The 17,204-nt window shown below is 39.6% G+C and overlaps 2 protein-coding genes across 2 annotated transcripts; both read left to right on the top strand.

The window, feature by feature from the left end:
- The first annotated feature begins 358 nt into the window (after positions 1 to 358).
- Positions 359 to 10,443, top strand: LOC122865434 (drebrin-like protein A). Its single transcript, XM_044173848.1, has 15 exons — positions 359 to 777; positions 912 to 967; positions 1,712 to 1,824; positions 1,971 to 2,045; positions 3,245 to 3,388; positions 3,810 to 3,887; positions 3,971 to 4,122; positions 4,224 to 4,278; positions 5,250 to 5,315; positions 5,687 to 5,798; positions 5,879 to 6,103; positions 7,187 to 7,255; positions 8,438 to 8,520; positions 9,929 to 9,992; positions 10,097 to 10,443. Exons 1-15 carry the CDS (start codon positions 695 to 697, stop codon positions 10,231 to 10,233), a joined length of 1,512 nt encoding a protein of 503 aa, XP_044029783.1. The 5' UTR covers positions 359 to 694; the 3' UTR covers positions 10,234 to 10,443.
- A 618-nt stretch (positions 10,444 to 11,061) lies between these two features.
- Positions 11,062 to 16,553, top strand: LOC122865437 (cytochrome c oxidase subunit 5B, mitochondrial-like). Its single transcript, XM_044173850.1, has 4 exons — positions 11,062 to 11,217; positions 12,452 to 12,522; positions 14,365 to 14,464; positions 16,006 to 16,553. Exons 1-4 carry the CDS (start codon positions 11,121 to 11,123, stop codon positions 16,116 to 16,118), a joined length of 381 nt encoding a protein of 126 aa, XP_044029785.1. The 5' UTR covers positions 11,062 to 11,120; the 3' UTR covers positions 16,119 to 16,553.
- The last annotated feature ends 651 nt before the right edge of the window (positions 16,554 to 17,204 follow it).

The following is a 17,204-nucleotide window of genomic DNA, read 5'->3' as shown; positions in this document are numbered from 1 at the left end:
CTAGAGCCAGGCGTTGATTAGCCTAGCTTAGCATAAAGACTAGAAGCGTCATATCATAATTAGAAATACATAAATTATGTTTGAAGACTTCCGTGCAGTTCACTTTTTGCACTGTGGTAGATGCTCCATTTGCTTCTCTTCCGTCTCTGCGCCAAGCAATCAGACACACACACACACACACACACACACACACACACACACACACACACACACACACACACACACACACACTGCTTTCAAGCCACATTTAACATGTTATTGTCTCAATGCTCTCATTGACTCTCAGCGAGAGCCGTATAGAAGAGAACACCCAGGAATAATATGAATAAATGCATATTTTCTCATTCAGATACAATATTGTCTGGTTAATGAATAAAGGTAAGTCAGAGGTGAGTAACTTCTGTAAGAATGTGGTTGATCAGGTTTTGATCTTCTCCCCCGACTGGTTTGGCACATCAGGCGTGGAGGAAAATCTGCTCTGGAAATAACAATAAATCAGAGTCGCAGTAATTCTGCTGTGACACCGTTCAGGTTTTCCTACAAAGAAGGGAATTACAAGATCACCTTTTTATCCGTCTGTGTTCTGGATTTTCTGGAAAGCACTTTGCCACATCTCCCGAGGCTGTTGGATCTCTCTCATGCGTTTGATTACTGGCAGCCTGTTTGAACTGTGAATGAAGAAACCTGGAAAAACATGGCAGTGAATCTGAGTAAGAATGGCCCCGCTCTCATGGCTGCTTATAAAGAAGTGGTGGATGGCAACGTGGACACAAACTGGTGAGCCGTCTCTTACTTAGAGAAAATAATCGTCTGTGATTTAGTTTTAAACTTGACTGAAATCTGTAATCATAACAGCCCTACATCATGGTACTCTGATATTCTGGTTCTGATACACCTTTGTGTGTTTTCAGGGCGCTGTTTACTTATGAAGGGAACAGTAATGATATTCGTCTAGCAGAAAAAGGAGGTAAGAAAAAAACTGTTTAACTAATTTTAAATAAGTTTCTCTTTCACTCACAGAATTTTAAAGTAACTTAAATCTGTACATTGGAACCACTATGTACTAATTACTATCATACTGATTTTGTCACTAGTGTAACAGTGTAAAGTCTGATCCTTTATGAACTACAGCACCTTATTGTCACTGTTTCTTTTCTTTTTCTCTTTGCTGATCCTGCTGCAGTACCAGCCATGGCCTCAAATTATAATGTCAAAAATAAAATTCTCTAAAGAAAAATCTCCTCCTGCTTCCTTTTAACTGGCTAACGCACTACTCACTGCGAAACTCTGCCTGGAAAAATGTAAACATGGGCTCTTCTGGTCTGCGTGCGGTAAATCGTTTTGTCTGATTTCACGGGGGAATCGAACCCGATGACAGGCGTTAAGAATACTTACACAGAAAGAGCCAATCTTCTCGCTGATGGTCTCGGTTGCTTATGTCGGTCATATAGAGGCATCAGTATTAAATTGAGACTGTTTCATAACCAGTTAAAAACTCGTTGTAGTTGCTTAAAGTCCAAAGGGGAGAGAGTCCCAACGTTTGGGAGTCTCAACCTCAAAAGCTCAGTCCCCCTTTAGTTTTAAGCCTAGATTGAGGAACAACCAGCAGACCCTGATCAGAGGACTTTAGAGACCTGCTGGTAATGTAGAATCGATGTGGTTGTGAGAAATATTTGTGTAAGATAATTAGATTCTCTGTCTGTGTGTGTAGATGGGGGATTGCAGGAGATGGTGGAGGAGCTGAACAGTGGGAAGGTGATGTACGCTTTCTGTCGTGTCCAGGACCCCAACTCTGGTCTGCCCAAATATGTCCTCATAAACTGGGTGAGACGCACAACAAATGCACACTCATACAGGCAAAACAAACACACAAATACAGATGTCCTTGGATCAGCTTCGGAGGTTTATGTGTTTCTATGTGTGTGTGTGTGTGCATGATGTTTGTTTTTATACACGTACACGCATAACAGACAGGTGAAGGTGTGAAGGACTCTCGAAAAGGAATGTGTGCCAACCATGTGAGCTCAATGGCCAACTTCCTAAAGGTGAGTGTGACTCTGTGACTTTCTGCTACTGTGGGTGAAAGTTAACCACATGTTACAGTTTCTGACAGAGGAATTAATTATAAGCATGAATCACTGGTTGTCTGCTGGTTATGGCTTGTAAGACTAAAATAAAGTGTGGTTTCCTGTACAATGTTGTCAGAGAGTTCATTTATTAGACACTAAGAGTGAATATATTATAAGCATAACAAATATTAGTGGCTGCAGTTCTGAAATTGACCTGTGAATGAGACTCTGTGATCGGACATTACATGTTTAAAGATAACTCAGAATTATATCAATGATAACATCAACATTTAGGGGTTTTACCTCCAGAAGTACCATGCAATTGCCTCTGAATTCTCATATTGTTTAGAAATAATGTTAAGCAGCTTAAATGTAAATATGTAACTTAAGTTTCACAAATCCCTGTTTGATTTAAATCTTCGGTGTCCTTATACTGAGGTGGAAAACCATGTTTTAAAATGTTACCTTTCTGTAAAAGGTATAAGATGTAGAAACTAAGAGTGGACCGTGCTAGCAGCTCTGTGCCGCTGTACTTAGACGCAACAGTGCTTTTAGCTAAATGCTAACATCAGCATGCTAACATGCTCACAATAACAATGCTAACATGCTGATGTTTAGCAGGTATAATGTTCACCGTGTTCACCATCTTAGTTTAGTGTATAAGCATGCTAACATTGGCTAATTAGCAGTAAACGCAAAGTGCAGCTGAGGCCGATGGGAGCGTCATCAGTTCTGCAGGTAATCGGTCATAAACCAAAGTGTTGGACACATTAAAACTTTGACCTGATGATGGCGCTGGATGAAAAGTCAGAGGATCACCAAAGTTGTTACAGTTCATCCTGAGGGGGACATGAAAGTCTGAACCACATTTCATGACAATCCATCAAATAGTTGTTGAGATATTTCAGTCCGGACCAAAGTGGTCCCTCCACGGAGCCGTGCAGCTAGCATGGCTAAAAACCTTCAGTTGACCACAAAAGCCCTAAATTTCAAATCTCTTCTCCACATTGCATGGTGTTTTTTTAAAATCTTGTCTTTGTTTCCTGTTAACAATTTAAATAACATTCCCCCAAAATGCCCGTTTGTAGCTTTATCCTCTTATGTCACTATAGCTCTGTGTGGGACTTTGTATGTAAATCTGAGCAGCACCGACATGTGTGTGTGTGTGACCACAGGGAGCCCATGTGACCGTAAACGCCCGGGGAGAGGAAGACGTGGAACCGGAGACCATCTTGGAGAAAGTGGCCAAAGCGTCTGGAGGCAACTTTAATTTCCACAAACAAACACAAGAATACAGAGAAGCACCCAGAGGACCTGTGGTGAGAGGACACACTCCGCTGTGGAAGTACTCCTTTACCCACTCGAAGCACTCATTCAGGAAAGATGGTTAAACATTTAAAAAGTCAACAGTAACTCGAAGCACGAGACAGGACGTGTTTACTTTATTAGCATATAACTGAAACCATCTTTTAGTAACTTTAACTAAAGTGATTTTGTTGTCTGAACCTAACCACACACAAGACTCTGGTGTCAAAGTTGAGCTTTTGTACGTATGAGTTCGCTGCCAGCTACTTTTCCTTCAAAACTTATTTAGCACCAATAATTAGTCCATAAACGTAATACAGAGAAGACAGGGTTGCCGAATGTCACATGTAGCAGAAGACCTATAGACCAGACACTAAAATATGGGTTTGTTTGAGCTTAATTCACTATTTCTCAATTTATTCTCTGACATAACAGGGTTCTGTGTATCAGAAGATCAATGCTGGGGAGGAAATTCAACAAACCAAAAAGGACGACTTCTGGGTCCAAGCTCAGGTTTCTCTTCGTGTTTGCCACACATGTGACCAGAGTATCTGTAGTTTTATTCAATTTAAGAATAACACAACTCTGTTCTTCAGAGGGATGAAGAAGTCCGTCGACAGGAGGAGAACAAACGAGCGGAGCTGGAGAGACAAATGTTGGAGAGGGAGAGGAGGGAGGTGGACGAGAAGCAGGCGAAGGAGAGGGAGAGGAAAGCAAAGGAGAAAGCTCAGCAGATTGAACAGGACAAGCAAGTGAAACACACAACAACAACAACACACACACACACACACATAACCAAAGAATCAAAGCTATTGATTATTGTGCTGTTTGTGTTTGTGTATATGGCAGGATTCATCAGAGGCAGAGAGAAGAAGAGGAAAGAGAGAGGGAGCAGCAGCGACAGGTGAGCTGATTCAACAGAAAATAATAATCAGTAATTCTAATATTGTACTTAACAAGTTAATATCTGAGATCTGGGAACATCAGCAAAAAGAAATCTGACGGGTCGAGAAACAGGAGCCGTCAGACGATCAGGCAGGTTGCTGATCAGAGGACCTGCTGGTAATAAAAGGCTGCTGTAGATCTCTAATGTAGGCAGGCGTCTGACCCTGCAGAGCTCTAACAGGGACCACAAGAAACTTGAACTGGACCCTGAATTTGATGGAAGCCAGTGTAAAGAGTTACACGGGACCACTTTGGACCTGGGCCTCATTTCCCCAAAGCATGTTAAGGCTAAGATGATCGTAAAATCCATTTTACGAACCTCGTTAAGCTCAAGAGGTGTTTCCCAAAAGCATCCTAACTAAAGAAGCTCTTAGATTAACGAGGGACAGGTTCTGTATCATCTCTTTTCTTTTTATTTATGGTGTGTATGTTGTCGTTAATACAGAGATGATGAACAGACGAGATGCATATTCACGAAACTTATAGGAACCATCACTGCTTCGTTTTAGGTTTAATATGTCTCAGAGTAACGTCTGCCTCGAGCAGCAGCTAAATCAGAGTTTACTTTCTTACACTGACTTGCACCCGGGAACATGAATGATGAATCTGTCGTTGTTGGGAAACGGGCCCGGGGATGTTTTGCTAAGACAGGTGAACAGGGAGTTGCAGTCGCCTAGACGGGATGAAATCAAAGCATGAATATTCATCTCCATCTCAGCGTGAGACACAACCAGCCCTTAGGCTCGGGTTCTGCTCGTTAGGATCAAGTTCGAACCAAGTAGTTGTTCTGAGGATTAAAAGAGACGCATAACTGAATATCATGTGCAGAGATGACGGCCAAATCTGCAAAAAAATAACACCCAAGTTGTAATAAATCAGAATGATCCTGTTTTAGATCGTTTACCATAAAATTTCATGTGTCTGTTTTAGAACCAGCAGGAAAACCAAAGCAAGAAGACAGGCATCAACTCTGCTGCGTCAGTGCAGAAAGCTAATGTGAGTATGACATGATGTACATGTGAATGATCTAATGTATTATCATAATAAATTATATCATTAATAATAATATCATTATATTAACATATAGAGTTACAAAGTGTGAGGAGCTGCTGGTTTCAGAAGTGTTTTTCTTCAGAAGGGTCTGATGAAAGAAGCATTTGAGTTGCATTGTGGGAAATGTAGGATCCTGCATTTTTTGAGCTTGACCCATACCAGGGTCTAAATGTCCATAAAGTAGGCAGACATGCCTCATTCTGCTTCAATTTTAAATCTGTCTCTTGTATGTCCCCCTTCTTTATGGAAGTGCAATACTAAATCGATGATTGATTGATTAATACCCCTTTAATCTCTCTCGCTGTCATTCACAGGAGGCCAAATCACTGATTTCTCAGAGATCATTTAATCCCAGAGATGTATTCAAGCAGAGGGAGCAGAGCTTTGAGGCCGACGACAGACCGTCTCCTGCTGCAGCCAGACCCGGTAAACGACACAAATCCAGCGTAAATAACACTCGATGAAACGTGAAGGGATTTATTATATTCGTGTTTTCTGTCTTTCAGGGAAGCTGCAGAGTCGGTTTCTATCTCAGAAATCCTTTGAGACAGAAGTCCCGGTGCAGCCTCGCCAGGCAGCCTCACCTCCGCCTGCTCCAGCTGTGGTCCCGGCCTTTTCCAAGACCCCCCTGTCTCCTGTCACACATGTCTCACCTGTACTGTCTTACTCACCTGCTGCAGCTGTCTCTCCTACACCACCAGAGACAACAGGCTCACCCGTTCAAGCTGCAGGTCAGACACACAACAAATTCTCAGTTTCTCCCGCCGAATAGACGATATAATCAATCCTTTTGGGTGGTCGGGTGATTTAGTGATGTCAGTTAGTTCCTCGTGTATCACTGACATCCAAGTACACAGAAGGCAAGAGTTGGGCACATTGGGGATTTAATAATTTAATAATTCGCTCTGCAAGATAAAAGTGGAATATTGTGTTAAAGGTTTAAACACCATCACGCAGAGACTAAGAGAGGGGGGAGATAGAGGGGGAATACGGGGATAAAAGAGCACAGTTCCTCTCCTGGAAGACGTTCATAGTGTTGACCTCAGTTGTTCACATGAAAAGCGACAGAAACTGTTGCGTAATACATGAACAAAGACTACAGCAGAAGCCTGTGACATGCTCAGTGGAGGAATGCAGGCCTAACTGTACGCTACATCTGTCTGTACTTTACTTGAGTATTTCCATTTCACCACACTTCTACCTCTGCTCCACTACATGTCAGTACGTTTTACTCCAATCACTTATTTCAACTGTTTAGATAATGGATTAATCGTAATTTCTCATGCAAACGTTTCATGGTTTCAGATTCTCAAATGTGACACTTTGCTGCTACAAAACAAGACATTTGAAGGTGTCACTGTGTTCAATTGTGACTATAATTTAGAATAAATGGATTGATCAAGAAAATAACCAGCAGTTTAATCCAAAATGAAATGGCCATTACTCTGCATTGAGTACTTTTACTTAAGTAACATTTTCAATGCAGGACTTTTACTTGTAATGGAGTCTTTTACAGTGTGGTATTAGTACTTTTACTAAAGAATCTGAATACACCGCTGAACATGCTTCCAAACTATTTAAAGCTGCGTGCTTTCACAGGATTTTCTCTGCTTTGTCATGTTTCTTACTGCATGTCAGTGAACCAAGCACACAAAGTGAACTGGAGTAAGCGCCTGAAACTACTGGCTCCCTTTGCCACTTACTGAATCGAGAATCCCAACGATTCTCACCACACTAGTTTATATACGCCAGGTAGATCAAAATGGTGACTGAGTAGCCAGACGCGTGTCTCGTTCTGTCATTGATCCACACAGACGCTGCCTACACAGAAGAGGACGAGTGGTCAGATGAGTTTGATGACGATGCAGATGAAACCCCCCCAGGTATGACGACCTCTGTTCGCCTATAGTATCAATAAACTCAGTCACATGATCAAAACAAGTTCTTACAATGCCAAAGAACTCCAGGACCAGTGTACATTTACTTCAGTGCTGCATTTAAGTACAAATTTCAGGTATCTGTGCTTTACTTAAGTACTTTCATGACACTTTACTCCACTAGTTATCTGACAGCTGCAGTTACTAGTTACTTTACAAATTAATTATTTTACATACAAAACATATGAAGAACTTCTGAATATGATGCATTGTAAAAAAATAAGTAACTACCCAACAGCATGTCAAATTTGAGATTAAACAATTAGTCGATTAGTTGATTAGTCATTAGTCATTTTTCATGCCAAACTTCCTGAAACATTTCATTATTTCAGCTTCTCAAAATGTGATTTGCAGCGTTTCCTCGTCTTAAATTACAGTAAACTGAATAATGTTGAGGTTTGTATTGCTGGCCGGACAAAACAAAACATTTCAAGATGTCACTTTGAGCTCTGGGTGATTGTGGCGGCATTGCAAACCAAACAGTAAATGGACTGATCGAGAAAATGATCAGCAGATTAATGCTTAATGAGAATAATCATTAGTTGCAGCCTTATAGGTTAGTTTAGTTTAGTTTTATTTCTGTGTCATGCCAGACATCGGGCCCATCCCACATGGGATTTCAAGACGCTGCTGTTTTACAAAATATATACATATTCCAGTAATACATACACACAAAAAAACCAAAAGGAGCCGAAGGAAAAAGATTACCACATTAAGTTAAAATAACAGATTTCAGATGAACTGCTACATACCTACAGTTTATTCTGATAAAGATACCCGAACCCTCCCAGCTTTCTCCAAGTAACTAACTAATCTAAATGTTTCATACATGAACAGCAAACTCAGTCTTTGTGCATCATCCATATTTACAAAATCTATCTGTTTTTATCTTACTAAACAAAGTATTGCTTTGTATTGCACATTTTCCTGATAATATTTACTTATGTGACATTTATTTTTTACTTGTAGTGGAGGTATGCTATTGATACTTTAACTAAAGTAAAGGATCTGAATACTTCCTCCACCACTGTCCTGGATGGACAGTGGTAAAATAGAATTATTTTACCTTTAATCACTATAGTAAACGCCTTGTCATGCATTGATCTGTTAATGTCAATGAAACTCCAGCTGAAGATGATCTGTATGAGACACCACACCCGGTTGGGACAGAGGAGGACCTGTATGAGGTCGTTTCCCAGGAGAGCCCCACAGTGAGTCCACCCTCCGCTTATCCAGCAGCCATTACGCTAATTTGCTCTTCTTGCTGAGAGTTAGATGTTCAGATTGATACCACTCTCATGTCTGTACGGTAAATATGAAGCCTGTTAGCTTAGCTTAGCATAAAGACTGTAAACAGGGAGAAACTGCTAGCCTGGCTCTGTCCAAAGTTAAAGCAGCTACAATGTATATTTTTATAACAATGTATGAAACGACAGTGTGAAACAATGTGAAAGGAGTCGCTGGCAGTGATGAAGCTGCAGAGGATTATCAGCTGAATCTGCAGCTCCGCTCGGCTTTACGGAGCTTTATAGTGACTTTCAGCTCGTTGTTTATCTGCCCGGCTGCAACTTTACTGTTCTGGTTCCCTCTCAGCGCTCTCGTAGCGTCGTCTTCAGAGAAAAAGCTGTAAAAGCCCACAGTACACTGGTGAACATAGTGGAGCATCTAGCAGCTAAAGAGCCAGATATTTCCCTCAGGAGCTGCTGGAGGCCAAACACAGAGCTAAAAGAGACAATATTGGACTGACATTCATCAGGTGACACAAACACGCCTCCTAATCAATGATCATAACAACTGCTGGATGTATAAATAAGCAACTGTTTGCTAACAACTTCATCACATCAACTTAAAAGGTTGATAAAAGGTTAATGTCGTGTTCACAACTTGTTTCTGCTGCCCCCAAGTGGCCAAAAACAAAAATAAATCAATTATCGCAGGTTTAAAACCTTCGACCAAGAATTCACTCCAGCACATAACTTCCTGTAAAAACCACAAGCTGTTGTTTTTTTTTTTTATTTATTTCAAAATTGAATCAGAGGATAAAACCATAAAACAATCAACATAGTGACATCAACAAAGACACACACATAAGGGCTCTCCCAACATCCCGAACCACACGCACTACATCTGTTACAAGTGTTACAAGTGATGTAACAAAATACAATTTATCAGTCAATTTTATTAGTCAATTTATAAGCCAAAACTGAATATCTATCTATCTATCTATCTATCTATCTATCTATCTATCTATCTATCTATCTATCTATCTATCTATCTATCTATCTATCTATGTACATAACAAGATATTAAATCTTAATTAGTTCATTGAGCTTTAGAGGTGTTGGAAGGTGTACTTTTGTGTACAGGCTAGCTGTTTCCCTCTGCTTCCAGTCATTATGCTAAGCTAGGCTAACCACATCCTGTCTTCAGCTCTGTACTTAACACACAGACACGAGATTGATATCCATCTGAACATCTCACTCTCAGAAAGAAAGAGAACAAGCACATTTTTCAAAATGCTGAACTACTCCTTTAAACATAGACAGAAAGCAGGATGGAGTCTACAGGAGCTCGTGAGGACAAAATTAACTGCTTTTTAAATGTGTTTTAAATATTAAGGCTGAAGATGTGAAGGCCAGTGGACAGGACATCTGTGCCAGAGCTCTGTATGACTACCAGGCTGGTATGTACACACACACACACACACACACACACACACACACACACACACACACAATGTTACTGTATGTTAATGTTGCTCTTCTCACCATCACCTGTCCTCCACAGTGGACGACACTGAGATCACCTTTGACCCTGACGACATTATAACCGGGATCGAGATGGTGGATGAGGGTTGGTGGAGAGGTTACGGACCTGACGGACGCTACGGCATGTTCCCCGCCAATTACGTCGAGCTTCTCTAGCTTTCATCTCTCTCTTTGTGCTCCTTTTATAAAACCGAAAAAGCCCTGAGATGACAGACAGGAAATGGATGAAATATGTCTCTTAAATCAGCTCGTTTGTCACGTCTTTGTCATGTTAAAGGTTTGTCAAAATATCTCACTGTTGAATATCACTGGATGATTAGACTGTTGTAAAAATCACAATAAATACTCAGTAGTTCTTCTCAGTCATTCAAGTCTAGTGGTGGAAATTAAATCCTTGTGTCAATACCACACATTGTTAAATCCATTACTGCTTGATAAAAATGTCAAATAATTAGTAATTACAGTATCTATTTTATTAGCAGTAATAAAATACACAGAGTGTGTTATTTATCTTTTCTTGGGATCAAGAAGAGAGTCATTTCTGCAGAAACTAATCAGCAATAGATTTTTACTTGAGTAATCTCAATGCAGTTGTAGACTAATTAATACAATTAAAAAAATAAAAGACTTATTAATCTACAATTGCATTGAGTACTTTTACTTTTAATACTTTAAGTACAATTTCCTGATTATACTTACATACTTTTACTTAAATAAGGTTTTGAATGCATGACATGATACTTGTACCGGAGTATTTTTAGTGTGGTATTAGTACTACTTCTACTTAAGTATGCTAAAGGGTCTGAATACTTGCTCCACCACTGGAAAAGCCACAAGATAATAGAAAACTGAATTCGTTAAAAAATTGTATCGATTATAAAAAAAACAAACATGGGGATTTAATGAACAGTTTTTCATCAAATTATCGGTGGAAAAACTAAAACAAACTGGAAGAGGCGTTTACGTCAAAACCGTGTGACGAATTGGGCCACCTACGACGTCATAGCCCTGCGACTAGCGATTGAACCAGCAAAGAAGGAGAAATGGCTGCAAGGTTACTTCTCCGCACAGCTTCCCGAGCCGCAACAACCTGCCGGGCTGCCCCGGTCCCGGCTCTGACCCGCGGCATGGCGGCTGGAGGTGAGGACGAAACCAGCACCGACTCATAAACTCTGAAAGACCGATTAAATATGATTTAAACAGGGTTTATCCAAGGCAAGGACAGGTAACGTTACTGGCGGCGGAAGCCCTGGAACCACTGTGAGAACGTTCTTCTCAAGACAGAAAATCAGGCAGAACTTAGTTTAAAAATCTGGCAATTTAATTAGAAATCGTGTGTCGTCTAAACTGTTTAGCTCGTAAAACATCAACACATTTTATGCAATAGAATTAAGCTACAACGTTCTTCCATTCGGCACACATTAAAAATACAATATTTCATATTTAAAATCTTTCATCTCTCTTTCTGTTGTCAAAACAGTTCTCGGCTAAGCTCTATGTGTTCATTTGTCTGTGTATATAATTATTTCAGTTGCTCAATTATGACAGACAGCTAAACTAGTAATAGCGGAAGTTTCCCTTAAGATTAGGTTTACTCATCTTCCAGGTGTGTTGAAACTCCCAACTCTGAAGCAGTGCTGGGCGATATGGCTGAAGTGGTATTCATACAAATATTTAATAATGCTTTATTCCTAACTTCCTAGTAATTCCCCAGTTTCCCAGAAAGACGGTGTAATTTGGTACTAGTTATAAGTAAAATGAAGACAATGTTCAATTGGTACACTTCCACTTATTTAACTGAAAGCAAAAGAGGTGCACAGCAGGTCAGCTGAAAATGTGAAATTTGTCTACAGGCAAGCATTCAATCCAACCAATGTGAAAAATAAAGTTTCCAATAATCAGTGACTAATGAATGAATATTTACTTGGGTTTAAATGGCGTTTCTTTTTAAAGAAATTCAGGTTTTTCAGGTTCTTTCCTGGAAATGTTCCTAGGAAATTATTTGGAAATTATTCTGAAATTATGGACCCGTAAAATAAAGCGTAACTGAATGTTTGTTTTTTTTTTTTACATCAGTATATACCATGAAATGGCACAAGTTACAACAAAATTATGTAATCAAGTTCACTGCATTGTATTCCACTGTTTGCATTACATACAAAAATTCTTCTCATGTGTAAAACAACAGATGACATGAACTTATCGTGACGATTCCACTGAAAGTCGGTAGATGATAATAATAATAATATTATTATTATTATTATTATTATAAGTATTGGCCAGTAAAATAAAACTGCCATACCCCCTTTAACAAGTTTGCAAGTTCTGTATTTGCTTTGTGGTGATATGTTGGATTTATTTGGTCCCTCTTCAGGGATTCCCACTGATGAGGAGCAAGCCACGGGACTGGAGAAGATCATTATGAAGGCCATGAAGGACGGAGCGGTATTATTATTATAATAATAATAAACTTTATTTTACAGCACTTTTTCTTTTTTGTTTTAAAGTTACAAAGTGCTTTTACATGGTTGAACCAGCATTAAAACATTTCAGGACTGAGGCAAATAAAATCAGTCAGTCAAGTAAAATAATACAGCAACACAATGAAATAAAACAAAATAAAACCCCCAACAATAAAGATAATTACAAATAATAAAACCGATATGTTGGCAATAAAACGGAGTGCTAGAATTTAATAAGAGGCTTTTTTGAAAAGGTACGTTTTGAGAAGTGATTTAAAAGATGTCACTGATTCAGCATGACAACTCTGTTACTATCAAAGATTACATTTTAATTTATAACATAATCACAGTGAATGATGTCTGTCTTGTAATCAGTGAGATCAGTTAGGATTGAATTGATCCGCTAAAATCAGGAAAGGAATTTACAACTTACAAATCAAAGGAAAAACAAAAGGCTTTTGGAAACATAAAATCCCGTATATACAAGTTAAAACAGTGTTGGCACAGCGAGGGAAAGCTCATTCCAATCACACTGTACTTTAACGAGTAAATGTCACTACATAGCAATCACCGATTATCAATCCAGTGCGTGACGTAAAGGATTTTAGCCCTTTTTTAGGCTCTAAACAGTCAAATTGTGTTTGCCCTTATTGACCACAGATTCTCAGCGACCGGTACCGGCCCGCAAAGACGCTCTCTGACAAGAACCAAGCCAACGAAGGAATCAGCTCACTCTTTAAGTAGAATTAAATGAACGAGCTACTTTAACTTATTTTATAGATTTGTTTTTTTCTTTTTGCATTTCTTGAAGTCCCTCTCCGCTCAGAAATTAGTGTTTTTTTTCTTATCGTCACTTTGCTGTGCAGAAATACGTTTGCACAGAGTTTGTTTTCACGTTCATCTGCTGAAGGAGGAAAGTTTCAGGGTCCAGTATGAAACTTACGTGTGTGGGATGTGGAAACTGGTGAGAACGGACGTTTCGGTGAAGAAGGAGACATCTTGTGTCCAGCACATTTGCATATTCATAGAGAGTCTGGAAATTTGAATGAAGGCGAACAATGTGGAAAATTCATATCAGACAGAAGATGTTATTCATTATTTTTATATGTCTTAATATATGTCTGGAGAGTGAGAGTCTTTTGAAACGGACTCAGTCGGGTCACAGTTCAAGTTCACCAGCGTTAAACACTTTCTTTTGCGCGCCGTTGATTTCCAGACGCCATGTGTCAAAACAGCCTGACATCAGCTCTGATTTAGGAGTCCCCGACCACGAGTGGGCGCGAGACTACATCACTGCGTCTGGTTTTCTCCGTACATACCAAAACTCCCAAGATTCATCCCCTCTGGAGAAAAATGCTGTTTTAGTCTGGACGGAGGGCAGAAACCGAGAGGAAAAGATGCATTTGCACTCTTAAACTCGTAAACACCCCACTAAATTGAAAATTTGCAGTGATGCAAAATTTTGCAGTAATTTGCTTCAAGCTAAGTAAATACCCCTCATAATGATAATCAGATCTTTTTCAATGATGAATAAATGATAAGAATGAAGAATATCAGATTTTTTCCCCCAGTTAATTGGATATTGACTTCCGACCTGTCAGCAGCTTGAAAATTGATTTTGTTTGGATGATAAATGTGCTGGATAAATGATCTTTGCTTGTTTTGTAGCTAGTAGCATATTAAATCTAAGACAGGCATGAGTGTACAAATGATGCATGAAAATGATTTATGAATGGATAACACATTTAATGAGTTTTACTGATTCTTCAGTGATGATCTTACACAGAAGATCACTAACCTGACGTAATCCTTCCGTCTCCTTCAGGATCCCTACAGCATGATGAAGCCAAAAGAGTACGCTGGCTCCAAGGCCGATCCCCACCTTGTTCCCTCCATCACAAACAAGAGGATTGTGGGATGTGTCTGTAAGTTATGTTAAATGGCATCAAACACCTCTTGTTTTTTTGTTGTTGTTTTTTTACACCTGGTTAGATCAATAATCCATTTAGCATCGCAGTTGGCGTAATGCAGACTGCTTAATAGTAACTTTGGTCTGTTAGTGTACAAACAGTGGTTGAGAGCAGCAGAGGAAAGTATGCTCGGCCTCGAATTCTTTGATTACAGTTTCTGTATTAAAACTTTACGATAAGAGCTGTTTATTCAAAAAGCTACAATAACTGTGAGCCACAGATGAAGTAATCCTGCTGTAGAGTTATTAAAGCGGCTATAATTGATATTTTTATAATAATGACAATGTGAAAACAATGTGACCATGTGAAAGGGGGTTGCTTGTGTTGTCTTCAGCCGCAGCAGGCGGCTGTTTTTCAGAGAAAAAGCTGTAAAAAGCCGCTGAACACGAGCTGCTCAGCAGCAGACAGCAGTCAGACGCAGTCAGAGAGCAGCTGGTGAACATAGTGGAGCATCTAGCAGCTAAAGAGCCAGATGTTTCCCTCAGGAGCTGCTGGAGACCAGGGATGCACCGATGGTGAAATTCTGGACCGATACTGATGTTTAAAATAACAATTTGGCCGATGCAGATGTTTTTCTGTTGTGTGCCAGGGAAGCAATTAAATCTTCATTATAAAAAATAACTGTTTTAAAGTCATTCAGCCCTTCATCTTTGAATCTTTGAATGTCATCCTATTTGCCTATATAATAAATAATAAAATAAAACTTTATTTATAGAGCACTTATCAAAACAAAGTACAAAGTGCTTCACAACAAGAGAAATAAAATAAACAATTAATTAAACAGCCAGTTCAGGTAAAATCAGGATATGCTTTCAGATAAAAATGTGTTTTGAGACGAGACTTAAGCGAAGATTTATTGGCGAATATCAGCCGATACCGATGTTCCTCCGATATATTGGTGCATCCCTAGTGGAGACCAAAAACAGAGCTAAGAGAGAGAGAATATCGGACCTGCATTCATCAGGTGACACAAACACGACTCCAAATCAATGATCACGTTGCTCCGTAACTGCTGGACGTGTAAATCGGCAGCTGTTTGCTAACAAGTTCATGATATCAACTCAAATGGTGATGACATGTCAATGTTGTGTTCACAGCCGTTGACCAAAAAAAATCAGTTACTGCAGTTTCACTGTACAGTTATTTAATGATGATATAATAACCCTGATGATGTCACCAAGGTTATTATCTCGGACTGGGCTTCAGATATCAAATTATTTTAGCCACGCTAGCTGCGAAATGTCGGTCCGCCACTTTGGTCCAGACTGAAATATCTCAACAACTACTGGATGGCTGCAATGAAATGTACAGACATTCATGGTCCCCAGAGGATGAATCATAATGACATAATGAACAATTACACCTGCTAAACATCAGCTGTGTGTAAGTACAGCCTCACAGAGCTGCTAGCATGGCTGTGAGGTGTAAATCGCCTTTATTTTTGTCACTTTACTCTGCCGACAACTAGTTCTTAACTGCTCCTTTCTTCTCTGCAGGTGAAGAAGACAACACCGCCGTGGTTTGGTTCTGGCTTCATGATGGCGAGGCCCAGCGCTGCCCGTCCTGTGGTTCCCACTACAAGCTGGTGGCCCATGAGCTCCCCCACTAACTTAAACATACCTCTGTTATTATAGACATCTATTACGCAGCTGTGTGTCTGCACAGTGTTAGCTTCTCTCTGAAATATTCCTCTCACCTTCAGAACGAGGCGAAGAACGATCAGACGGCGACGTTTTCAATCTTCAGTCTCCAGGAAGTTTATTTATCTTGGACCTTTTTGGTTCTGTCTACTTCCTGGTCTTAAGTTGTGAGTCCTTGTCTGATTGGTCTTTCACTTGTTCTGTCACAGTACTTGATCTACCTGCTAACCTCATCAGTCTTTGCTTTACATGTTACCATTTACAGAGGGATCAGATGTGGTTTGGGACACAACTGTTTTAAACATTTCCATGAAGCTGCAGTTTACATTGACACATGTACTGTACAACATTACACTTGGTCCACTTACTCCTTTTATTGAACCAATAAAGTTTCTGAACTCATATTTATGGATATCTTTCACTCTTTGGACATTTTCCTCTCTGCTTGACATTGTTGGTTGGTAAAAGGGCATAAGTGCTAACATTTTAGGAGCGCTATTCTTTTAAATTTGCCTGTTTTTAGGGATTCATTCAGAGTTTAAAGTTTTTCAATGACTATTAATCATGTCCTCATGACAGTTACACTGTGGCAGGACATAAAATCGATCTTCTGCAACTGCGTTGGCTGTTAGATGGACACTTGGTGTCAGGTTATAGAGATCAGCTGTATTTTCTGAGAAACCTAATCATAAAAAATAATTTCTACTTCCTGTTCTCAATAACAACAGCAAACATTACTCTGTGTAACAACAGTGTCAATCCTCATAAACCTGAACCACCTCAGACTTCTGAAGTCCCCTGTAAGTACAGTGGTGTTCCCCATAAGTAGGCCTACTTTACATCAGCAAACACTAACATATCGGCCTACGTGTTCCTGACAATAATCTTTTCCCTGGACTCCTGTTTGTTCAAAGTAAAACACAAATGTACCTCGTAGTTATTTAGGTAAATGATAATTTTGAAATAAATCACAGCACATTTATAAAATGCCACAGAACTCATTACTCCATCTTCCCCCAAACTTCTAGCTTTGCTGCTCAGTAACAAAGTACAGT

The sequence above is a fragment of the Siniperca chuatsi genome, linkage group LG18, assembly GCF_020085105.1.
Source record: "Siniperca chuatsi isolate FFG_IHB_CAS linkage group LG18, ASM2008510v1, whole genome shotgun sequence".
NCBI lineage: Eukaryota > Metazoa > Chordata > Actinopteri > Centrarchiformes > Sinipercidae > Siniperca > Siniperca chuatsi.
This window is presented reverse-complemented; position numbering and strand designations above follow the sequence as displayed.